Below are 26,706 nucleotides of genomic sequence, written 5' to 3' on the forward strand. Positions count from 1 at the left end.
GTCCTGAGCGCTCTGGAGCAGGTTTTCATCAAGAATGTCTCTGTACATTTGCTGCATTCATCTTTCCCTCGATCCTGACTAGTCTCCCAGTTCCTGCCACTGAAAAACATCCCCACAGCATGATGCTGCCACCACCATGCTTCACTGTAGGGATGGTATTGACCAGGTGATGAGCGGTGCCTGGTTTCCTCCAGACATGACGTTTGCCATTCAGGCCAAAGAGTTCAATCTTTGTTTCATCAGACCAGAGAATTTTGTTTCAAACTCTTTTTTTTTTTTTTTTTTTTTTTTTTTTTTTTTCCGCTTTTGGCAAACTCCAGGCGGGCTGTCATGTGCCTTTTACTGAGGAGTGGCTTCCGTCTGGCCACTCTACAGGCCTGATTGGTGGAGTGCTGCAGAGATGGTTGTTCTTCTGGAAGGTTCTCCTCTCTCCACAGAGAAATGCTGGAGCTCTGTCAGAGTGACCATCGGGTTCTTGGTCACCTCCCTGACTAAGGTCCTTCTCCCCCAATCGCTCAGTTTGGCCGGGCGGCGAGCTCTAGGAAGAGTGCTGGTGGTTCCAAACTTCCATTTACAGATGATGGAGGCCACTGTGCTCATTGGGACCTTCAATGCTGCAGAATTTTTCTGTACCCTTCACCAGATCTGTGCCTCGATACAATCCTGTCTCGGAGGTCTACAGACGATTCCTTGGACTTCATGGCTTGGTTTGTGCTCTGACATGCACTGTTAACTGTGGGATCTTATATAGACAGGTGTGTGCCTTTTCCAAATCATGTCCAATCAACTGAATTTACCACAGGTGGACTCCAATCAAGTTGTAGAAACATCTCAAGGATGATCAGTGGAAACAGGATGCACCTGAGCTCAATTTTGAGTGTCATGGCAAAGGCTGTGAATACAGGATTTTTATTTATTTTTATAAATTTGCAAAGATTTCAAAAACTTCTTTCACGTTGTCATTATGGGGTATTGTTTGTAGAATTTTGAGGAAAATAATGAATTTAATCCATTTTGGAATAAGGCTGTAACATAACAAAATGTGGAAAAAGTGAAGCGCTGTGAATACTTTCCGGATGCACTGTATGATGTAGAACTTATATATGTATGCATATATATACAGTGTATATATACTGTGTGTGTGTGTATAGATAGATAGGTAGGTAGGTAGATAGATAGATAGATAGATATATCTCAATGAGTGTAACCCAGTTTTCAAGTGGACACAGGTATGGTTCATATGTTCTGAGTTTGGAATACAGCTGTTACACCAACCAAATGGTCACAGGTCTGCACCAAAAGTTCTAGTTTGAACAAGAGGTTGTCCGTAGATGAATTTTCCCGAAACAGAAGACCAAGGTGGTGGAAAAGGCCGATAACAATTAATTGACCCTCAATATTTTTGTTTTATTATTATTATTACAAATTTCTTAATCTTTCCTTACTATAACGGGCACAGATATTGAGGCAAAAAAATCCCAAAAGTAATTGGTTTTGCAACCAAAATCCAAATAATAACCAGAAAATGGAAGATTTGGTGCATAACGTAGGACTTTAAATAACAGAGAATTGGCTCTGTTACAATGCTCTTAAATATAGAGTTTACCAAATTAATCTTTTTATAGCTTATATATTCACCATATTTATTATTCACAAGATATGAAGTCGAAGACATGACGCATGTACTGATGGGACACGTTTCCATAAATAGTTGTTTTTCATTGCATGCATTCAATTCAATTTAAAGCACTTGATTATCTAATCCAAATAACGAAATATGCACTGAATTGAGGACAAAGTATGGATGAATTGTCAATGATGAAAGATTTTGATACAGCAAATCCCTCTGAGGTGTTAGTTATTTGTTTTTATTTCACCTCTAGAGGCCGCTGTTATACTGTAGAATCCAGCCGTTCTAACTGCAGAATCCTCCAGCGCCAGTCACAGAGGAATTAAGAAAACAATATCGGCATATATTTTTGCCAAATACTGATAGTTTTAAAAAAGCAAGTATCTGCACCACTTAATCAGTCTAGCTCTTGTGTGAACACTCCCTTTCTAATTCAAGGTCAATGGATGTTTTCTATTATGTTTTGTGCTTTTTTTTTACTCTGTAGATGTTGAAAGAGAAACAGAAGGAGTTGGAGGACAAGGCAAACATGTTTAAAAAGCAGAATGGAGTGACAGAGTCCAGAGAAGGTCTTCTATTTAAGACAGATCTTCCCCCTCTGCACAGAAAACAATCTACAGCGGCCAAACCACGCAAACAGCAGGCAGTTGTTACACCACTACAGGGTAAGACGATAAGAACTTTATCTTTTTATATTTACAAAATGCATTATTGATTTCCATGCCAAAATATATGATTGCTGGAAATGGCACAGGAAGTACATTTTGTGTAGTGATGTGCAAAATTATATGTATTTTTAAATCGGCTAGATGGCGAGTTGCCTGTAGTTGAATAATCAGTCCTAAGGAAGCCCTGAATAATTAGGCTTGCAATCAGACATGTTTCTTAGTGGGGAATGCAAAGTTCTTGGGTTCAAAAACAGCTGAATGCAGTGCAACAGTGCAGGGGTCTTGACGCATTTTTTTTTTTTTTTTAAAGTTGAGCTATTTTTAACTTGAAATATGGAAAACTCATGGTGGATTCTGAGCCGTGATGCTCCAAGTGTATGACTGTAGCAGCTGCACTTTAAAGGGAATTAATTTAATCAATGGAACTTCTCCAAGGCTTTACCATGCAGATTGTCTAAAAGACTGAGTATAGTATGCCAAATAAAGTACTACTACCTCTAAAAAAAAAAAAATCTAAACTTAAGTGAATTATTTCTCATTTTGAGTGGATTTTATATTCATTTGGAAATTAAGCATTTGTGATTGCAAACTCCTCATACCTTATTTTTGCATTCAGTCATGCTGGTCTTTGTCTGCTCAGTTCCATTAGGATGCTACTGTCATGTTTCTGTGGTGATGAGGTTGCTTTGCTCTTCAGGACCTCCTCCTCCCCTCCCCCTAAAGCTTTTCCTCTCTGTCCTCTCATCCCTTGCTACTGTCAGCTGCTATGCTGCTGCTTATTCTGATACATTGTGCTTCCAGATGAGTTCCATTGTGCTCTTACATTTTAACTTTGGAACTGATACTGGGTCTCTGCAGTTTTGTCTGTTTTGAATTACATTTCAGAACATGTAACAAAAAAATGATTTTAAAATGTGTTTTTAACACGATTATGGTCTTATCTCCTCTCTGTCTCCTCTACTACACACACACCCACATGTGTCTCAGTCTCTCAGGTGCAGCCCTTGCTGCAGTCTGTTTTGGTGTGTAAACCCTCACAAACTCTGGAAAAGAAGAAACGTGTCAAAGCTGAGGTCAGTGTATTGTAATGCTTGCATTTTACAATATACAGCACTTTCATTAAGTACTAATTTCAAACTAGAGATGTTAAAGGGATATAGTGCCATCCTAGATGTGTATGACTTTCTTTTTTTCAGCAGAAGATAAGATTTTTAGGAAAATATTTCAGCTCTGTAGGTCCATACAATGCAAGTGAATGGTGATCAGACCTTGGTAGCTCTAAAAATCCATATGACTGGTTAAATCCATATCTTCAGAAGTGATATAATAGGTGTGGGTGAGAAACAGATCAATATTTAAATCCTTTTTTTCCTCTTAATCTCCCCTTTCACTTTAATTTGAATAATCCCTTTCATTTTATGATGTTTTATTGATGTTACAAAATCCATGTGGAGGACTCTAAATACTATGGAGGCAACACGATAATGCAAAACGAATGACCCTTTCACTTTGAACAACTTTTCACTTTTAAGATCAGAGTTTTTAAAGGGGATGGATTTTCTTCCTAGAGTTCCTTCAGTGTTTAATGTCTGTTGTCAAAACAGCTTTCTGTGCTTTAGTGCTAACAGTTGCACTGGTTTTGGTAACTGGAATGGCTCCTGATATCCAAAGCTTATTTTGTATGTCAGGGGAGTCATCGCCCTGCAAAGAAAAAAATATCGAGTTATCCATTGTTTCGATTTCGAAATCGTGTTTGTTGTGCAAAGGCCTCAACTCTGAAATCAGCGTAGTGACACAGATTTCTGATGTTAAGAGGAGAAACCAGGTTTATTGTGATTTACAGAGCTACCTTGTGATGATTGTCCTCATTGTTTTGCTTCAGATTTGTGAGGGAAAGGAGAACAGAGATGTGGACCCCTCCTCTGCTGAAGATGTGAACTGGGAGTCCCATCTGGACTCTGCGTTACTGGAGCAGTCCAGGAAGAAAATCCTGCAGACGCTGAACTCTGGCTCCCTGAAAGAACTTAAGAGCCTGCAGCTTATAGGAGACAAGAAGGCCAAGCTGATCATGGGCTGGAGAGAAATCCATGGGGACTTCACACAGGTATAGTCCTCAGAGAACAGCCCACCTGCAGAGGTGCTGACTAGAGTTTGGGAGGATGAGAATGACAGCAGATAAAGTAGAAATGTGTTAAGAGAAATGTTGCATCACAGAGGAGCAGCATAATGGTCTTACTGCTGAAATGTGCACGTTCTTGTATTTAACAAATTGGATGGAGCAAGTAATGGAATGGAACAGAATGCAGGAGTTTTGAGAAATGACAAGACCCAGACACTTTGACATTCAGAGGCACCTTTATAGATGTGAATACTAAAATGAAATCCTGACATTCATATTCTTGTCAATGTATAGGTGGAGGACCTGAAGAAAATTGAAGGCATTACAGTTAAACGTTTCTCTTCCTTCATAAAGGTGTGTGGTTTTCATCTATAAACTTGGAAAAACATTTTTGTAAACACAATGATACCCATAAACAATAGGGGTGTAACGGTTCTCTGTTAAAACTGAACCATACAGTTCTGTAAGCATTTGCACCGCGGTTCATCTCAAGTTTAACAACATATCTGGAGCACAAGGTTTGGTGAAGAAAATGAATAGACAGTTATAATTTCTGCTAATGCACCTGTAAGGCTGTGAAAATGGATACGCTCTGCCTGTGTCTCACATGGGTCATTTGATGACATCACAGTTCTACACATGTTTGCGTGTAGTTGAAAATGGCAAGTAGAGAAAACAAGCCGCTTAGAGAAGCCCCTATGCGTCATTCAAGTCTCCTGTCTGGAAACATTTTCGGTTTGCTGTCAATTACAACCGCGATCTCTCTCCCCTGCATGTATGCACACACTGCTTGGGCGTGTTTGGATTTGGGATGCACCGATCCGATACCTGGATCGGTATCTGCTCCAATACTGATGTTTTTAGACTGATCGGGTATCGGTCCGACGAGCACGATCCAAATCCGATACTGTGTGGTAGTCATGTTCGTCACTGTCAAATTCCAAAAACAGAACCATAAAAGCACCATTTAAGTAGTCCATATGACTCGTGCATTTTATTCAAAGCCACTTGAAGACATGCAATTTTAGCTTTTTTGGTTCACTTCAAATATGCATTTGGAACAGCATCCGAGGAGCATTTTACCAGAATTATAAGAAGTTAATTAAAATACTGTGAAGTTAGACAGTCAGACAGAAGGACTTCCTGGAGAGTTCAGAATGTCGAAATAAAAGCCAAAAGGGTTTTATGGGCATGACTGAAATATATTACTTGGGGTTCCCGTGGGTCCTTAAATAGTCTTAAATTCAGTTTTCTCAAAATTTAAGGTCATACAAGTTTTTAAAATGTTAAATTATATAACAAAAATAATTTTTCATTTAAAGAGGTCTTAAATTTGCGTATGGATAGATAGGAATTGCGACATGTCCTAATGTGATTATTTAACTTCAGAAGGATATGATTTAATTCAATAAATGCGTGTGCTGAGTCCTTAAAAGATGTGACACTGTTTCAAGCACTATTTCCAGTGGTTGCAAAGCGGTCTGCAATCAGTGAGTACTGGACATTTATGGGATCGCTGATGAGTCACTGTTGATGAATAATGACAATGCGTTAGAAGTGTTTATATTGTAATGCGTTGTAGATCATTGTAAGAGCGCATATTTTATTTCCCTTATGTTTAAATGAGCAGCTGGAAGCAGTGATGCACGGACATTGGACACTTCAAAATAAGAGTCCCTGGTGTATTTTGGGCTTGTTTAATGTTAAAAGTCCTGCGTTATGCATATGTTTTTTGGGGTATTATTGGTATTTTAGTTGCACAATAAACTGCATTTGGGATTTAATTAAATTTGGACTCTTGAAGCCTCTCTGGCTTGCCCCGTCACAGGACGGAAAGACTTGGAACATTTATTAACACATTTAATATAGGCTATTCATTTTAATAACCATCGTCAGATTAATCCGTTATTGCTTTTCTTTCAACATATCATATCAGCAATATCCAATATCAGTCAACCTCTAATTTGTATGTAGTGATATAATTGTGTGTGTGTTTGTGTGTTTAAACATGTTTCAGGTATTTTAAACTGGCAGATAACATGTTTTCAGTGCCACAGCCTGTTTGAGTAACAATCTGTGATGCATTATTTTGAGATTGTGTGGGTTTGTGTTCTGCTATGGACACAAGGTATTAGTTTTATTTGTTCAGGTCTTAAAGTCTTACATTTTGATTTTAAAAACCCTGCAGCAACCCTGTTACTATTGTATCCTAAAATTCAAGTCAATAATAATAATTGTATTATTTGTTTACAAATTATAACAATATTTAAGTTGACTGGGTTCTAAAAAATAGCTGTGAATTAAAAGTGGACTGATGTCTTGCAACTAAATTGAACAAAAAAAGAGATCTGAATCGTCCAGATACAAGTAGAAAAAATTGGCTTCTTTTCTGCTGAAGACTTAGACTGAAATTACTGTTAATTTTGCTGCTGCATTATCCAGTAGATTCAAGGTTTCCTTAATGGGCTATATTGAAATAATGTGTAGTCAGAGGTTTGTATTTCTTAAAATATTAAAGAGTACGCCTAATAAGTTCCACACAATGAGGTATAGGTATTCTAAACTGATTATGGAAAAAAAACAAAACATCGGGATCGGCCAACACTGAGATTTCAGATATCTGGATCGGAAGAGAAAAAGTGGTATCGGTGCATCCCTAGTTTGTACTAAACGTCATCTTATGCAGGATGATTTTAATTGTTTTAATTACAGATCAGCTTCTCAGTCAAAACCCGGCAACATCAAATCTGTATTAATGCATCACATCTAACAATTCAGTGAAGACTTGGAAACAACTAAGAAATTGACTTTTTACCTAAAGTTTTTTTTTTTTCCCTTGTATCTGGATAAACCGTGCATGTACAGTGTGTTCATAATGCATTCAGACCCCTTCATTTTTTCACATTGTCGCAGCCTTATGGTAATTTGCCTAAAATTATTATTTTTTCACATCAATCTACACTCCATACCCCATAATGACAAGACAAAAAACTGATTTTTAATAACTGCAAATTTATTAAAAAGAAAACCCTGAAATATCACATTGACAAATATTCAGACTGTGACACTTGTAATTTAGCTTGGGTGCATCCCATTCTCTTGATCATCTTGAGATGTTTCTACACTTTGATTGGAGTCCATCTGTGGCAAATTCAATTGATTGGACATGATTTGGAAAGGCCCACACCTGTCTATATAAGGTCTCACAGCTGAAAATGCATATCGGAGAAAAAGCCAAGCATTGAGGTCAAAGGAACTGCCTGCAGAGCTCAGAGATGGGATTGTGTTGAGGCACATATCTGAGGAATGCTACAAAAATATTCGGCTACACTGAAGGTTCCCAAGAGCACAGTGGCCTCCATAATTCTTAAATGGAAGAAGTTTGCAGCAACCAGGACTCTTCCTAGAGCTGACCACCCGGCCAAACTGAGCAATCGGGGGAGAAGGGCTTTGGTAAGAGAGGTGACCAAGAACCAGTGGTCACTCTGGTTGAGCTCCAGAGATCACGTGTGGAGATGGGAGAAACTTGCAGAAGGACAACCATCACTGCAACACTCCACCGATCTGGGCTTTATGGCAGAGTGAACAGACGGAAGCATCTCCTCAGTGCAAGACACATGAAAGCCCGCTTGGAATTTGCAAAAAAAAGCACCTGAAACCAAAAAAATGGCTGTCCACCGACTGTCCCCATACAACCTAACAAAGCTTGAGAGGATCTGCAGAGAAGAATGGCAGAAAATCCCCAAATCCTGGTGTACAAAGCTTGTAGCGTCATACCCAAAAAGACTCGAGGCTGTAATCGCTGCCAAAGGTGCTTCAACTAAGTACTGAGTTAAGGGTCTGAATACTTGTTTCAGTGTGATATTTCAGTTTTTGTTTTTTTTTATAAATTTGCAAATCTATCAAAAATCTGGTTTTTGCTGTGTCATTATGGGGTATGGAGTGTAGATTGATGTGAGGGGAAAATTTTTTTTTTTTTTAAAGCATTTTAGCTGCAACACAAAATGTGACATTTTTTTAGTATATGTAGTAATTATATTTGTATAAAAGGTCTTCAGCATGTCACAGAATGCTTTATCCAGAACGTGCATTAATGTAAAGAAATGTGTGACGCAGCAGTTTCCTTCAGAATCAAAGCACATGCTTATGTTCAACTAAAAAGAGATAAGCCTAATTTTTTGGGAGGTCAAAAGGAAGTGGTGTAATTTCAAAAATGTACTGTGATAAACCAATTTGGCTTCGGTTTCATGAGGAAAAGTATCGGAACGAGATTAACTAACTGGTTATTAACCGGTTACCAACGTTTAAAAATAGTTTTCACTCCAGAACAATTGAAGGGTCTTTGTTCACATTTTCGATAACGTTTTACTAAAAATTTTTTTTCGTTTTTGCTTTCGCTCCTTGGAACGTTTTCAGTCCCTGGTGGTAATAAATAGATATATGATTAACCATTTACGACAACATCATCCTAACAGCATGCAGAGAAGTGCAGCCAAGCCTGAAACTGCACACATTCCCTTATGTTTTGAAACAGGCACTCGGTGCTAATTCTAAATAATAACTAAAGCACTTGGGGATATCATTGTAAAAGAAGTGTTGCCCTACTTCATTGCTGAAACACTTGAGCCACATGAACATCACCACTCATATCCATTTTAATAGCAAGGTTATTCCTTCAGTAGTGATGTACAACTTCTGAATGTTGAATATGTTGAGTTTGAAGTGCACTTTGTTGATACATGTAGCATAAAACATTTTCTCTAATTGCTTTATCGACATTAAGGATCCTAATGAAAATGAACCATGGTTTTACTAATACTGTAGTAATCATGACCACTGTAACCATGTTTTTTCATGAGGGCAAGGCAAACCTGTTGTGTTTTGTTACCGAATAGAGTATTCTTACTTTAAATTTTGCTGTTTTTCTGAACGTTGCAAGTACTGGAACTCACTGAAACCGTGAGCTTAAAACTGATAAAAATCGAACCATTAGAAATTTGAACCGTTAAACTCCTAGAATACAGTAAAGCTTACTGAGTTTTGAACCCGATGTCTATAGAATGCCTCTGTAAGGGTGAGAAAGTGTGTTCTTACACCCTTTACTTCATTAGCTCTTACACAGCACTGTCTGGTATGGATCTTTTAATAACGTGTTGAGAGAATCACAAAAAACATTTAATGGAGGAGATTCAGACTTTCCTTTGAAGCACAAACTCTTTCTCTTTTTCCTCAGGCCAATATTCTCAGCAGTATGGGAAAGTGAGGTGTGTGGAGGGGCAGTTTCAGAAGAGAAGACCTTGTATACTTGTGCTTTATTTAATTTTTTTAGTTCTTGTTTTACTCATTTTAATTTGTAAAGGTGTTGTACATTTTTCCCCCCCTTAGCTCCTGTGTATACTTTGCTGTATACTCTGCATACTTGAAATATTTCCCTTTTTATATGAATTTTTTTTTCCCCCAAATGATTTTTTATTTTTTATTTTTTTTATGTGGCACCAAATAAATGCCATCACATAACTATGATCAGTTTTATTTCACCTGACTTATGAGTGCAATTCATGCATATTAAATGTGTTATTTTATTTAACTAATGTTTTCTTTGCTAAACTACATTTGTGATTTAAAAGCCTTGTTTGTCTTCGGGGTGCAGCATCCACATTCACACACCTTATTACATTAGTGTCATTTGATGTTTAAATTAACATCTCATTTTGCACAGTCCACAAAAACAGACTTTTTTTTTTTTACTCCAAAAATGGGTAAAATTTTGTATGAAAATTACATTAGTGATTGAGATTCGCAAAATTCTCACTGAAATGTGCCGCTCAAATTGTTCAAGGAATAATTCACCCGAAATTAAATTGTCAATTTAATTGTCAAAGTGAGCATGCATGCCACTGTGCGAGCTTTGCTCATGAACGCACAACAGACATCAAGATTTTCACTTGATTTGTGTTCACTTTCACAAGATTTGTTTCTCACCAAAACAAATAATCACCTTCAGAAGACTTGGAATATGACGCATATACTAGTTTTATAATTGGGGCCCTTTTTTTAAGCATTTAAAATGAGCCACTACCCACTGCCATTTTATTGTAGACGGCCAAACATATTCAATGAAACATCTCTTTTTGTTTTCCACATAAACAAGGAAGTCAGGAATGTCATAAGGGTAAATTGTCCGTTTTTTATTTTTGGGTGAACTACAATATTCCTTTTGTTCTGAATCTCAGGATGATCTTAAAAGTCTTTAGGACTGGCAAAGACGTTTTAATTCTTAAAGACTGGATGTCTTTTAAAGTACACTGAAATCTTCAAACTCTATTTCATGATTTTGTTTAAATTCTTATGACTAGATAAAATTAGAATAATTACACAATGTTTGGCATTTTTGTTGTCATTGTTCATTGCTGTATTTACAAGCCAGATGTCTTGACACCAAGGGCTGAATCAAATGTACTGGGCAGAAACATGACACACTTATGGCTCATGGTTCTCGTTCTTACTGCACTTGACAATTTGCAAAGGGCCACATGAAATATGTCCTTGGGGGAAAAAGTCACCCAGTGTTTGCATTTTGAACAGCAAACAAATGGAAACTGTTCTTGGTGAGTGCATACGTCTGCACATTGCTGCCTACAGCAGCTGAGAGCCTGCAGTCAACACTGCTTATTTATTACTCATTGAGAGGCAATCCTGTAGCCAACTTGACATCACTGCGGCAGGCCAGATTGCCAGAACACATAGCTGCATGACATAAATTAAGACCATTGTGAAAATTGACTCATTTTTAATTGTTAGGCTGTTTGTGGTAATGTTTTTAACCTTCTTTAAAAAGAGGAGAAACTAACCAATTATTTAGACTACCTACCCCAGATGACTGCATTTGCAAACACTTAGATATATGGGGGCCACATAATACAATCAATTGCTTTATGCTAATGCTTTAAGTAAAATATTTAATAAATCGAATTAATGAATTGTAGATTTGGGTTACGCTTTACATGGCAATGCCTAGGATACTGTTTTGCGGATGGCCTCAGAGACTATTGTTCTGGTTTTGTGGGAACCAAGAAGTAATCATGTATACAAAAACAATGGTTATTATAAAATAGCTCCAAGGTGTACATTTACTGAGAGCAGAATAAAACCAAAGTCATTAAAAATACTTCAGATTGCAATGAGCAAAGGCACACTCTTTGATGCAGTGGTTGGTCTGAAGTATTTATTTGCTCAACAAAAAAGAAATCTTGCTATACTGAAGGTATTTGCTTATGACAAATTTTGCCCCATCACTATTGTCCGTATATTTATTTATTTATTTTTTTATTTTTTATTTTTTTCTCATCCTTTTTACCCTGATGTCTGCACAGCATAGTTAAGATACATGTCAATATTTTGGTGCCTTGTTTGTATTATTTGAATTTTTGCTATATATATATATATATATATATATATATATATATATATATATATATATATATATATATATATATATATATATATTTGACTGTATAATAACACTATAACTTGAGGTACAAGATCCCCATCACCGCATTTATTTTTTACATGATTATTAAATGTTAAATATTAATTAAAAGCCTTTTACCATCATTTCTTTAAAAAAAAAAAAAGCATTATTTGGTCACACTTTTGAAAAGGATCTATTTGTTAACATTTGTAAATGCAAAAGGTATCATGAACAAACAATGAACACTATTTCTAACAGCATTTATTATTCCTGGTTAATGTTAATTTATAAAAATGCAATTGTTCTTTGTTGTTCATGTTAGTTCATATTGCATTAACTTTTGACACATACAGGTCATTGACGATAAGGTTGTCCAAGAAGGTAAAAGTGAGATTTCATTCAAAATCTAGTTTAAAAAATGCGTCAGTTTTGTTGAAATTTAATCTTCATGTCCATATTGGTTTGATACATTTTTGGAAAACATTTATATCATTTTCTACAAACAAAAATGTAAGTAGTGTAATCATGAAGTAAAATACTTTGCTTGAATACACATGAGTGTATACAACTTAATAATAAAAATAAAAAAGATTTTCATGGTAAAAAAAAATTTCCGCAAACATCATGCATTTTGAGTCACAAATATCAATACGTTTTCTTATGGTTACTCCATTTGACTGGAACAAAAAGTGCCTTTTCATACATATTTCAAAATATCTGATATTTTGTTAAAACTTTTGTTTTAATGTTTTTCTTGTCACATGCTACCTGCACCACATGACTTTGATTTGGTTGACAAACATTTTTCAAATTGCGATTATTGCTTTATTTTTTTAATTAATAAACATTATTCCAAACTTTTTTTTTTTTTTTCATGAATTTCAGCTTTTAATGAGACTTTTTATTTTTGTTTTTTTACTGACTCCGGACAGTTACACCACATAGACATTTTTTTATTTTTAGACCCCCTAAAAAATATCAAATTGTTCTTGAACTCAGAAATTCAAACATGTTCATCATAGTAGAGATGTATACAAGTTATTGTTTTGTCGACTGCATTTTTAATTTATCTCTGAATAACTTAGCCTAATAGATCCAGACAAAGCAATGAGTTGTCGCATCACTGACCCAAGCTTTTGATTTTATATACAGTACCTGTATAATGTGTTGAAATTAATATAAACCAAAATTAACAAGTGCTATAAATATTGTTCATTGTAGCGTCGCTTACCGGAAAGTTTTGATATATCTCTTTTCACACAAATTGCATTGCACCATTAGTTTTCAATAATAATAATTATATATATATACATATATATATATAATTATTCCTTGTATGCTTACACATACAAGGAATTTGTCTTGGTGACAGGAGCTTCCAGTGTACAACAATACAAAAACAATACAAAAACAGCAGCAAGACATAGATAATAATAAAAAATAATTATACACATACATACAGACACATGGGTAGTGCAAATCTAATACAATCTGTTATGTACAGTGCAAATCTTTTTTTTCTCTCAGAGGAATGAATTGGCAGAAGAGGTTGGATGTGTTGGATAAATATAAGAAAGACTAAACTGTGTATTGCACATAGTTATTGCTCAATGGGGCAATTTAACTGTTCATGAGATGGTCCAGTGATGTTCTTCAGGTGGGCCAACACCAGTCTCTCAAATGATTTCATGACCACAGACGTCAGGGCAACAGGTCTGTAGTCATTAAGTCTTGTGATTTTTGGTTTCTTTGGGACAGGAATAATGATTGAGCGTTTGAAGCAGCATGGGACTTCACACTGCTCCAGTGATCTATTGAAGATCTGTGTGAAGATGGGGCCAGCTGGTTAGCACAGGATCGAAGACACGCTGGTGAGATTCCATCTGGGCCTGAAGCCTTCCTCATCTTTTGTTTTCAAAAGATGCGGCTCACATCATCTTCACAGATCTTAAGTGCAGGTTGAGTAGCAGGAGGGGGGATGCAGGAGGTGTTGGTGTTTGTATGAAGTGAAGGTCAGAGTGGGTGTGGGGTGTGAGATTGGGCCTTTCAAATCTGCAGTAGAACACATTCAGGTCACCAGCCAGTTGTTGGTTCCCTACAGGGTTGGGGGTAGGAGTCCTGTAATTTGTGAGTTGTTTCATGCCACTCTACACTGATGCAGGGTTGTTAGCTGAAAACTTGTTTTTCAGCTTCTCAGAGTATCTCCTTTTAGCCACTCTGATTTCCCTGTTCAGTGTGTCCCTGGCCTGATTGTACAAGACTTTATCCCCACCTCTGTAATCATTCTCTTTGGCCTGACGAAGCTGCCTGAGCTCTGCTGTAAACCACGGTTTGTCATTGTTGAACTTTAAATAAGTCCTAGTAGGAATGCACATATCCTCACAGAAACTCGTCCAGGTCTGTGGCTGCAGCCTCAAACACTCCAATCCGTGCAGTCAAAGCAGGCTTGTAGTTCCCGCTCTGCTTCATTGGTCCATCTCTTTACAGTCCTTACTACTGGCTTGGTTGATTTTAATTTCTGCCTGTAGGTTGGAAAAAGATGAACCAGACAGTGATCAGAGAGTCCCAAAGCTGCTCTAGGGCCAGAGCGATATGAATATATATGTGTGTGTGTGTGTGTGTGTGTGTATATATATATATATATATATATATATATATATACACACACCAATCAGCCACAGCATTAAAACCACCTGCCTAATATTGTGTAGGTCCCCCTCGTGTCACCAAAACAGCACCATTCATATACAGAATAGCATTCTGAGATATTCTTCTCCCCACAACTGTACAGAGCGGTTATCTGAGTTACTGTAGACTTTGTCAGTTCGAATCAGTCTGGCCATTCTCTGTTGACCTCTCTCATCCACAATCATGCCACGGTCCAAATCATTGAGATTAAATTTTTCCCCATTCTGATGGTAGATGTGAACATTAACTGAAGCTCCTGACCCATAACTGCATGATTTTATGCACTGCACTGCTGCCACACGATTGGCTGATTAGATAATCACATGGATGATTGTTGGTGCCAGATGGGCTGGTTTGAGTATTTCTGTAACTGCTGATCTCCTGGGATTTTCACGCACAGCAGTCTCTAGAATTGACTCCGAATGGTGCCGAAAACAAAAAAATATGCAGTGAGTGGCAGTTCTGTGGACAGAAATGCCTTGTTGATGAGAGAGGTTAACAGAGAATGGCCAGACTGGGCAAGATAATGATAGGGCTTCCCTGCGCGCAGTTATTATAGTTGATGCATTCCCACTCCTCCTCCATCCGTTCAGTGTTTGTGCATACCTGACAGCTCCGCGACCGAGAAAACTTGCGTGCACCGTAGACAATAACACCGCGGCACTTTACGCATTGTTTTTCTTTAATCACAAAGCACGATATTTAAATCCCGCAAAGGAATATCGAGTTTCGCAAGAATTATCGTGAGAGCCTAATGCAAATGGACCATCAGCATACGTGCGAGGAGAATCTCACGGTGTAAGGTACGTGTGTTATGTTTAGCCTACACTATGTATGTAATATAAATGCACTACGGGCGATTGAACGCCTTTTAGTTCAGAGGAGACACGTTCCTTTGTCTTGTTAGAAAACTAAGGGCTTTCCTATCTGTAAAGTGTACCTGTTGTTGGTTGCATGAGCACAAAGAACAGCTTTCTCATGTTTAACACACTGTGTATGGTTATGTTTTTTGTGTATTGTATATTCTGCAATCTAGCCTATAGATTTGATTTAAATCATCTTGACACTTTTTGTCTTACCCTTTCTCTCCCTCCCTTCCTCCATGTCTCCTATTTCCCCAAGGCTTTGTCTATTTGCCCTCATGTATACTACACCACTCATTTAGTGTTGAGAGAATGATTATTTGACCGTCATCATATGTTCACATTGAACATACAGAGCAAATACTTGAGATTCAAGTCAAACTGTGTTAAATTGTCACATTCTGCCCTGTTATACACGACTGTTGAAAATCTGAGGATATACAGTAAATGCAATTGATATGATGTGGATTAATTCTCACCCTGTAAAAAAGCTTTTCCTTTCTGTAATTGAGGTCAGTTTCATGACCTAAATATCTAGGTTACCAGGCAAAAATCAGCTCAGCCAACATGAGTGTGAATAACTGAATAATGTGATTGAAAAGATGGTGAAAATGATGCAGCAACACCTTTTAACGAAGAAGCGGAGGTGTTTTGGTGGGAAATAATAACACTCAGATGCTGAATTCTCAAGGATGTGATTTGCAGTCAGATATGTTTATGACACCATGTGCCAGAGTGTGAGGTCGCATCTGATCATGTGTTTTTCTGCCTTCCCAGCTAATGTTAATGAGATTAATTGTCTGAACAGGGAACAACGGGGCTAGTTGGCACTTTTTATTCTAGTGAAGGTTTCTCAAGGTGGGTTTGTTTTTGAAAGACAATTTGTGTATAGGGACACACCTTAAATTCTGCTCAACATTTCCACCATTTATTGAATGGGGGAATGTCGTTTCATTATAAGGTGAGTTGTCTCAATAGGAACCTGCCATTAAATCAGATAAATTTAAGCATCGAAATGATTATCATACACAAAATTCATGAAACAACAAAAAATATCAAACCATTGTTTTGACCAACAAATACTGTATTTAATAAATTGTATACATTAATAACATTTCAAACTTATGCATTCAAAAAATTTACTTTCACTATCATTAGGTTTACAGAATCTTACCTTGTTCATATTACTCAAAAAAAAAAAAAAAATGCATATAACCAAGTAAACGTAATTTAGCACTTCAACAATTAATTTCAACAAAAAAACTGTCTTGTCAGCATTACTTAATCCATTTGTGTTGGGTCAACGTAAACATGTTTGTTTGCATTAACTGAAATCACAGTGATTTGTAGTTCCCACCATGCATTGCACAAAACTGAATTGATAAAATTAATGTTTAAATTAAGTGTTATTTTATGTGTTTTTGTGCAAGATGAATAAAAAGGAAATATAGTTCATATTTAATGATTATGTTGAGATTTAGAAGAGTTTCTGTAATTTTCTGTGAGTTTTGGGGGTTACCACTGCGGTGAAGTGTGGTGCTTGAGCATAGATTGTGGAGGACAAATACTTAGAAATTTTATATGACTTTGCAGTGGTGTAGCCAAAGGTGGGCCAGGTGGGCCTGGGCCCACCCAGAATATTACAGATTATTCTTTGCCTTCAAATACATATTTATAAAATAGTTTAAAAAATGCATACATTCTGATTTCTGAAAGTGTGAAAGAACTGTTTGAATGTGTCGCCTTTCTAATATTAAGGAAAATTTGTAAAAAAATAAAAATAAAAAATAAAAATGGGCTAATATTTGGCCCATCCATTTTATTGAGGCCCACCCAAAAGTATTTTCCTGGCTACACCCTTGTTACTTTGATCAGTTAACTTTTTTTTTTTTTTTGTGCCACTTACAGCAGAGTGGCACGAAACAACTCTGTTGAGATTTAGACTTATACATTTACCATGTCAACGCAAACTGTTGTTAAGCAATTCTTAACTTAAAGAATAAATTGAATTTATGTAAGTTCAACGCTTGTTTTCAAGTAAAACAAGCATAATAATAATACGTAGCACTAACAAATCCAAATGGTTTGCATTTACTCAAAAAGCTTTTGTCCAGTTTATTTGAATTTTTATTTTACTTCATACAACTAAACCATGGCTTGTTGGAACAACTCAACACTGTTGCCTGGAACCATTTTTTTTCTGAGAGCACAGTTTAACTTTTAAAATGTAAAAAAACAGACCTTCATTAAATAATTGACCCTTGCCTGAATGTATGCTAGTGTAGTTTGTGTTCACTTGTTTGCACGTATTTAACATAGGGCTGGGTATCGATATAGATTTCCTGATTTGATGAGATTGTTTCACAAGCTCTCAATTTTGATCCGATTTGATCCAATTCTGATAAATTTGGATGTATTTCAGTTATAATGTCCATTTTGCTTATTTAAAATAAATTCTCTCTCTGCTAATGTTGTAAATACAGGGAACCAACTTGGTCCATTACGAAAATGTAAATAATTTTTTTTTACAACAGGGCCCAATTTACCCAGATCAATTGCCATTTATTTACAGATGTAATAATAATAAACACAACCAAAACATTGGCAGATTTTAAAGTAAAATTAAAAGATCAACCTCTGTATTTTAATAATTGATATTGGGATTGTTCATGTGAAGATCGCGATTAATCGGAAGATCAGCATTTTTACCCAGCCATTATTGCAAAAATATGATTTTATTAGAATTTTAGTTTGGGTGACACAATTCACTAATATTATTCTAATTTAAAAGGGTTTTGGACCATGTGTTGAATCCCACATACAAAACCACTGCTGGAAAAATCACATTTGTGTAATTGGACTGTTGTCTCAAAACCTTATAGTTACTGAGATATAGCTCTTGTGACAACTAGCCCCAGTCTCCCCTACATGGATCTTGTTTCACTAAATTTTTTTCTTCTGTTTTAACCACACAAACAGACAGGACTCATCAACGTATAACTGGCCACCTTTGCACCCTCCATTATCTCTATGGAAACAGAGTACCGTCAGGCATCATTGGGCTCTCTGGTTTGTACCCAGGATGGGGAACCGATGAGCAACCAGACTCCGGGCCCCGTAACATTTCAACCGGGGGCCGGATCTGACTCCTTCCCATGTCTGCGGCCTCTGTCTTTACCCCCGGAGTCCAGTGAGGAGGCACGATGCTCAGGGGAGGTCATCGTTATGGTCAAGGATAAAACAGAAAATGGTAGTTGATCAATTCATAGATATTACGTATTTATTATTCTGGGAGGGTTTGGGAAAAGGGAAAGGGGGGAGGAATGGGAATTGATATGAATGCATCTGCCTTGTCTTTATGGTGGAAACGTTATGGAGTTTCAGGTCCTGCTATGCCAATCACTTCACAATGATTTGCATACAGCAATTAGGATAATGACTTTAAAAATTGCATGCAATTAAACAGGCAAACAGATCTGCGGTCGAGATTGACAAAGAGGAAAATTGTTATCAAAAAGACTCAATTAACTGTTACAATACACAGTGGGGTCCAAACGTCTAAGACCAGATTGAAAATCTGGGATTCTAAATCTAATTTAAACCTGGAAATACACAGCAAAAGTTGAAAATGTGAAAAATTCAAAACAAAGAAACATTGAAATATTTTGTAATTTGACATTTTTTGACATTGACGATGATTGCCTCCACTGAAGCACAGAAAATGCCCTTTAGTAAATTCTGTAACACTTCACATTAATGTTCCATTTGTTAAGGGTTTATAAAGGCGTTCATTAATGACTAATTAATCATGTACCAATGCATAATGAAACATTGTCATGCGGTCTATAAAAACATGCATGAAAAGGGTGATGTTCGTGCAATACCTGCAAATTATAAATGCTTAATATCACTTAAATAAACCTTTTCCTATAAAGTGGACACATATGATGTATGTATTAAGGAGTTGCCTTAATACATCAGGCTCTGTTACATGATATATGCTGTGAATGAGCATGAAGACTGGAAAAGTGCTTTTGTAGAGAACTTATGTAATTTTAATGGTAATTTTATGATTTTGATTTATGTAAGTAAGAATAAGAGTATTTATTAAGCATGTTATATATCATGTTGTCACATAATTAATAGTCATCAATGAACCCCTTTATAAACCCTTAACAAAAGGAACATTAATGTAAAGTGTTACAGGAAATTCTCTTATCAAGCAGGGATAACATGGATTATCAGGTTTTGCACAATCTTGTGGAGTCCATGGCAGCTCAGGTCATAACTATCATCAAAGCAAAATAGGGCCATTTAGTAAGAATATGAAATTCTTATATTTGTTAACATTTTTCAATTCAATTTTTCATGCTGGTAGTATAATTTCGGATGGGACAAAAAGTATTAAATAAGAAAAATGCAAAATAGAATCATTTTTATTTGAATAATTATTAAATTATTACATAATTATTGTTCTCAGACTTTGGACCCCACTCTATGAGATGATGAAAGCTATTAAATAAAAGAACATTTTTAAAGCAAAATCTAAAAGTGAAAATGTTTACTTTAGAAACCACTTTATAGTAGCACCATTGGAGCAATGGTTTGCTGCACAGCAAATCTGATGATTGTAAATAATGCACAATCTCTTCTGAGTGGAATTTCTTTGTGGCTAACTGCAGTCTGTTTGAAGCCAAGAGCTGCTGCAGCCAGTGGACAAGCACAGCTGTTTATTGGGCTCTGAAGAAATTAATTTAGGGTTAAGAGCCAGACTGAGATAACTTTTTTATTTTATTAACCGCTGAGTGTGTTGTAAATACTCTTCAAGTTGTGCGTCCTAATTAAAATGGCCAGAGGGGTTTTCTGGCAGAAGGGGTTGAAAGCATGACAGAAATCAGTAAATTAATTGCAATGGTTGCTATTTAATTAAAGTTTTTTTTCAAGAGCACACCATTCTGGGTTTCTATTATCATCATATGAAGAGGAATGCTTAGTGAAAGAGTATACTGTGTCATTAACTATCAATAAAGTGCAATATAGACAGAAAAGAAAATCAAGCGCTTAGATTAGTTGCCCACACACCCATAGAGTAGTCTACGCTGGTGGTTATTTGATATTACTGCAATAATTAATAACTCTATAGCTAATAGAGTGGTTCCAGTCAGCTCCAAACATGCATAGTTCAGCCTCTGCTGAAAAAAAAAAAAAAAAAAATCTTGACTCCACTTTGCACAGTAATTGTAGGCCTTTGTCTAAGTTACCCTTCATCTCAAAGGTTCTTGAAAAGGTCGTTTTCTCTCAAATAAACTACTATCTAAACACTTTTAGCCTCATGGATAAATTTCAGTCAGATTTTTTAGCTTAACACAGCACTGAATCTGTTCTGCTCAAAGTCATCAAAGATATTCTGCTATCTCTTTACTCAGGATCTTGTGCATTCTTGGTTCTGTTAGATCTTATTGCAGCATTTGACACCATTGATCGTAATATTCTCTTACAGCACCTTGAGTGTTTGGTTTGTATACAGGGCACGGCTTTTCAGTGGTTTGGCTCCTACCTTAAAGACAGAACTTTAAGGTTAGAATAGGAAATTGTTCCTCATCTCCTTCTGCTATTACTTGTGGTGTTCCCCAAGGTTCAATTCTTGGTCCCCTCTTGTTTACTCTATATATGCTCCCTTTGGGCTCTATTTGTCAGAAAAACAACATCTCATATTAATGTTACGCTGATGATGCTCAGCTTTACTTATATAAGAATAACTGACAAACTTGCCAAGTCACTGATAAAATTAACCTTTTATCACTTGCCTCTCTCTACCCCTTTCCCCTCTCTCTTTTTCTCTTTTGACAGGTAATGGGATTTTTTCTTCCCCAGATAATGCTTCTGCCTCCAAACCCATCATCTCCCCTCCTCGCCGGCATCATTCTCTCCCTAATGCGCACCATCCTCATGTGGGCCGCACCCGGATGGGCAGCCGGTCCAGCTCCATCGTGTACACAGCATTCTCTCCGCGACCCTCAGTTTCACGCCACTCTAGTATCGCCACCAACCCTCCAATGGACCGTTCCAAACCCAAAGACTACCTCATCCTGGCTGTCATTGCTTGCTTCTGTCCTGTCTGGCCAATCAACATTGTTGGTTTTGTTTACTCCATAATGGTATGTGGAATCTGGTTATATTGTCAAGTTAAAGGGGAATATTATTCAACATAATAGGAAGTTGACATGTTGCTACCAATTATTCCAGTACCCTGACATCGACTCCATTATGCCGATTTACTGACAACCACCATATCACATTAGACATTTTGCCATTTTTCCACTTAGAAGACATTTTTACTCCACTGACGGTTAGGTTTAGGGTTTGGGTTTAGGTTAGGGATTAGAGTTAATAACATGTATATCCTCATATCCTCTTCACTGTGGTACATAATGTACAAATATAAACAAGTCGCTTTATAACGTGTTTTTGGTCTCATTCTGTGGACATTTCACTTCGGCCATTGGGGGCAGTAGTTTGAATTTTGGGAAGCAAATACAGTGTTTACAGTGAGATAAGATATAATTAGGAATGGGAATTGTAAGGAATTTAACAATTCTGGTTCCAATTCCGATTCTACTCAACAATTTCAGTTCTTTAATAATTCCATTAACGATTCATTTGGTACTTTCGAGGAAGCATGCCACCCATATTAATTGGCCAAAGTATATAGTAAACAAAAATACTAAACAAAAACAATACTTTTTGGAAACACGCAGTCTGTGTTTACCAAAATTCGAATCACTGCCCCCTGTGACCGAAGCTGGAATTGTTGTTGAATGTATGGAAACGTATGAGCTCCAGTTTCGGGGTGAAATGTCCACAGAGTGGCACCAAAAACAGGTTGTATTTTGAGTTGTTAATGATGTTATACAGTCAACAAAAATGCATATGCAATGCATTGTATTATATCCCTAACCAAAACCCCAACTCTAAACCTAACCGTCAGTGGAGTAAAAATTTAATTTTAGAGCAAAAATGCAACCTCCGAATCACGCTATTGTTTATGTAAAAGCAACAACTTCTTGGTTTCCATGGGACCAGAACCTGTCAGTAGCACTAGAAGAAAAGGTGACCATGGTCGAAATTATGCAAAAACGTAGCAATGGGTAATTTGGCAGAATTCGGGGTTGATTTTAGGGTAAAGGAACTTTCGGAAGCAATAAGTTATCTTTCTCTCTCATAGCATTCAATTCAGACTACAAGTTAACAACTCTGTTAAAACATTGTTTAGTTTACAGTGGCGCCGTACATCCACTTGGAGCAGAGCTTGCAGACACTGAATAGTGCAGAAAACACTATCAGAGTATTTTAATACAGTGTATGCGGAAGCATGCAAACATTCAAGGATCTTTAACCAAACAAACATCATAAAATTATTATTTTTCAGTATTATGTTAAATATGGAACAATAACAACCAGTTCTTGGTTTCCAACCGCAAATGTTATTTTTTCTTACCATTTCAGACTGAATTTTTCATTGGGTGTTACAGTGATGAATATCTAAAATGATTTTGACTTTAATGGAACCTTGGAACTCACTGTCATGTTCTTGTGTCTAGTCCCGTAACAGTCTCGAGCAGGGGAATATAGATGGAGCGAGACGTCTGGGTCGTGTGGCGAAGCTGCTGTCTGTGGTCTCACTGGTGGGAGGAGCTGTCATTATCATAGCATGCGCCGTGAACCTGTCAAGTAAGCGACCCCTGACCTCTTGGGACTTTCTTCTCTTTGTACATACAAACACTCACTGGATATTTATGAATCCTCCCCACAAAAGGATTTTCCGAATCATAACCCTATACATAGGATATCTAAGAAGGTCAAGTATAATAAAATCCTTTTTAACCAGAGGTTATGTCTCCTAATACTTCTTACTTTTCTTTTGAAAGCTTGATTTTGAAAGTTGATTATAAAACAGTTGACTGATTATATGTAACAAAATAATGACATAATGTATATTAGATGGATATTAGATTCATCTCACTGCTTTATAAGACACACTTCTAATGCCTTGACAGTTTTATTAGTTGCCAATATAAACCAATATAATCTTTCCCCTGATTTAAAGTCAACATGAAACAGCATTTATAACCCATTTTACTTCTGTGATGTGACATATATCCAAGTGAAACAGAATATTCAACTGGAAAAAATGTAGGGCGGCACATCTGAGTGGAGCCAGACCTGAATGCGAGTTTACTAAAACAATGCCTTAATAGCTATTTGGCTATTATCCAATAGCTCACACGGTCTATGTGATGTCAGCGGAAAAGCAAATGTGTTTTAGAAGCAGAGCAAGTTACTACATTTTGATGAAAAAATGACAAAGACAAACTGTTTTCTATGTAATAATATTCACTGAGGAATCGTGCACAATAATTGGTGTTCAGCGTAATCTAATTACAAAGTAATTAGTTACACTAGTCTGATTACTTTTTTATGAAATATAGCAAAAAAGTAAATTCTACATTGAAAAAGTTAAAGTGTGAACTTTAAAATATTAAGTAAATTGTATACATTTGTACTCATTTCACACATGTAAAAATTAATGTCCTAATTATTTATGATTGTTTTTTATCTTTGCACTCCGTCATCATGTATCAGTCCTTAAGTGGAAAATCTTGTTGTAGGAATTCGCTAATTTGAGTAAATTTCACAGGTTAATAAGTACATTTTACTTAACTTTTCGAGGCTGGTGTTCCCAGTCTTCAGTCTTCGTGGTTTCATTAAAAAAAAATATCTCAACAAAATTAGCTGGTTATAACCGGTTACCAGCATTTAAAAATAAAGTTTTCACTCCAGAACAATTGAAAATCACTTTGTTCCAATTTTCAGTTACGTTCTGCTAAAAATAAAACAAAAATAAAAATAAAAATCGTTTTTGTTCCTTGAACCGGTTTTAGTCCCTGCTTGAAACAGAATGTAGCAAAGTAAACTTGACTTGAGAATTTCAATTTAAAGCCACCAAAACTTGTGTGTAGCCTTGAAAAACTTGAAAATATGGTTTGTTAAATTTACTAGCCGTTTGTGGAAAGTATTTCCTAGTTTTTTTTAACATAACAAAATTCCATCAAACTGAATGAGTGTAATGTTTAACAAAATTAAATTAAATCAATGTAAAATATTTAGTTGTTTTTAAATTTCATTAAAGAATACTTAATTCAATTTGTTGGAATTTTGTTACGAAATTTAAATGCATCTTAAAATTATTTATAAGCACAAAATTAAATCCTAAAATTAATTTTTGGAGTGTAAAATAAGTCAAGTATTTAGTAATGTGACTACTTTTTCCATTAAGTAATGAGTTGTGTAATGTGATTACAATTTAAAAGAAGTAATTAGTCATATGTAGTGGATTACTTTTTTTTTTTTTTTACCTGCATTAATATAAGCCAATTTTGATTGTATATTGATTTTAACCCATTGGCTAGATTGGACTCATATGCTGATTTAGCATCTGACTTACACTACCGGTGTTTTTACCAAATTATTGAAGCAACTAAATAGAGTTTATTAAACATTTTGGTCACTAAATAATTCACATAATTCACATACATATATTCACTGTGTTATTTCATAGTTACAATGACAATTATTTTAAATTGTGTAAAAAAAAAACAGTAAAACATTATTAGTACTTTTTTTAAAAAAGTACTAATAAAGAATGAGGTGTGTCCAAACATTTGACTAAAGGGAAAGTTCACCAAAGAAATCTGTCATTTACTCATCCTCATGTTGTTCCAAAGCTGTATGGCCTTCTTTCTTCTGTGGAACACAAAAGGAGATGTTTGACAGAGTGTTTGTCACCATTCATTTTTATTGATTGGAAAAATGCAATGCAAAATTCTGATGACAGATATGTAATTTTAGGGTGAACTATCCCTTTAACAGCATTTTCCCTTTACATTAACATAAACATATTGCCTGCAAATGTTTTATTTGTGTATTGCAGTTCATGTGAAATCCTGAGTGCAATGAGCGTGCCATGGAATTCAGCTTCGCATCAGACCACTGACTGGAACACCATGGCCCATTTGTTTCACCTCACGGTTGCAGTGACAGCAATCACAACTTACAGGGCAATAGATAATAGGATGCCTCTGTTCTCTGAAAAGCTCAGAAAAAAAAAGAAAAGAAAATGAAAGAACCCTTGGTAATCCGCACCGACCTGACATCCCTATGGAGCAAGATACATTCACTGATGTTTCTTGCATTTATTCCACAGCACTTATTCAGAGGTTGTTGGAGCACTACAACTCTCACATCTAAACATGAACAAATATGGCTAACATTTAATAAATGCTATCTGTACCCAAGCTCTATCAAAGTGGAGAATGTCTGCTAAAGCAAAGTGTTTTTTTCTCTATAAATAAGAAAACAAGCCAAACCTATTTACAGACATGACATGGGTTTGTCAGATTATTCCTTCATCCCAGTGTCCGATGAGAATCTTTGGCCAATCGTTCTGTAGAGTGCAGCTCACATACTGTGTGATGAAGTGGATCTCCTTAGTCATGAGAAAACTGGACATCGTGCTGCCAGTATCTGAGACAAACTGGCGTTGACAACATTTGTCCACTCTGTTCCGAAACCTCAAAGAGAACCATTGATGAAAAGACCTGTGAGTAAAGTGGAGAGATATCTTAGTAACAAGAGTTATGATTTTAATGTCATCATACACTGTACATGAGAATGTTTAAAAAGAAATGATTTCATTTATACCATGACATATTATTTATATTTTGTTCTGTTAATACATATTTCATTTCTGTTTCATCCAATGAAAATCAAACGAGTAGGATTTTTGTTTTCATTTCAACAAGGAAAATTAGATTGTTCTTGAACATTAGTAATACAAAAAGTAGCTAATTAAGCAGAAAAATATACAGTGGGGTCCAAAAACCCACATTTAATAATTAATTCATTAATAAAAACATTAATTAATCTAATTTAAACCTGGAAATAAATGCCGTTAAATAAATAAGAAATATTGAAGATTCTGTGCTATTTTCAGCAAGCAGTTTTGCTGATATTAATATTGGAATACTTTGATGAGTGGTCTGAGATATTTGGTCACCACTGTATATGCTTTGGACTTTTTTATTTTTTATTATTATTATTATTATAATGTTTTTTTTTTTTTGCAACAGAAATGTAACATGTGCACCCCTTTTGATAAAGCAATATGCAAGCGCTCACAGACAAGATATATTTGCATCATATGATAA

General features: G+C 36.0%; 2 protein-coding genes across 2 annotated transcripts in view; both read left to right on the top strand.

Annotated features, from left to right (window-relative positions):
• LOC127427387 (kinesin-like protein KIF22) overlaps window positions 1–12,731 on the top strand; it is a 34,674-nt gene extending 21,943 nt beyond the window's left edge. The window contains exons 9-13 of the mRNA XM_051674980.1: window positions 2,118–2,295; window positions 3,286–3,371; window positions 4,181–4,402; window positions 4,712–4,771; window positions 9,651–12,731. Of these exons, the coding sequence (XP_051530940.1) occupies window positions 2,118–2,295; window positions 3,286–3,371; window positions 4,181–4,402; window positions 4,712–4,771; window positions 9,651–9,680 (576 nt within the window). The 3' untranslated portion in view covers window positions 9,681–12,731. The remainder of the gene's footprint in view (window positions 1–2,117; window positions 2,296–3,285; window positions 3,372–4,180; window positions 4,403–4,711; window positions 4,772–9,650) is intronic.
• A 2,280-nt stretch (window positions 12,732–15,011) lies between these two features.
• On the top strand, window positions 15,012–25,557 carry LOC127427417 (proline-rich transmembrane protein 2-like). The gene is made up of 5 exons (XM_051675022.1): window positions 15,012–15,379; window positions 18,419–18,689; window positions 21,290–21,597; window positions 23,041–23,170; window positions 25,431–25,557. The coding sequence occupies exons 2-5, from the start codon at window positions 18,470–18,472 to the stop codon at window positions 25,445–25,447; spliced, it is 675 nt and encodes a 224-aa protein (XP_051530982.1). The 5' UTR covers window positions 15,012–15,379; window positions 18,419–18,469; the 3' UTR covers window positions 25,448–25,557.
• The last annotated feature ends 1,149 nt before the right edge of the window (window positions 25,558–26,706 follow it).

Source organism: Myxocyprinus asiaticus, chromosome 36, assembly GCF_019703515.2.
Source record: "Myxocyprinus asiaticus isolate MX2 ecotype Aquarium Trade chromosome 36, UBuf_Myxa_2, whole genome shotgun sequence".
In the NCBI taxonomy this organism is placed as follows: domain Eukaryota; kingdom Metazoa; phylum Chordata; class Actinopteri; order Cypriniformes; family Catostomidae; genus Myxocyprinus; species Myxocyprinus asiaticus.

Excerpts from the sequence above, each read along its gene's own strand:
- LOC127427417 (XM_051675022.1), top strand. The coding sequence starts at position 18,470 with ATGGAAACAGAGTACCGTCAGGCATCATTGGGCTCTCTGGTTTGTACC. Across the intron at positions 18,690-21,289 it reads CAAGGATAAAACAGAAAATG|GTAATGGGATTTTTTCTTCC; the intron begins GTAGTTGATCAA and ends CTCTTTTGACAG. Across the intron at positions 21,598-23,040 it reads GTTTTGTTTACTCCATAATG|TCCCGTAACAGTCTCGAGCA; the intron begins GTATGTGGAATC and ends TCTTGTGTCTAG.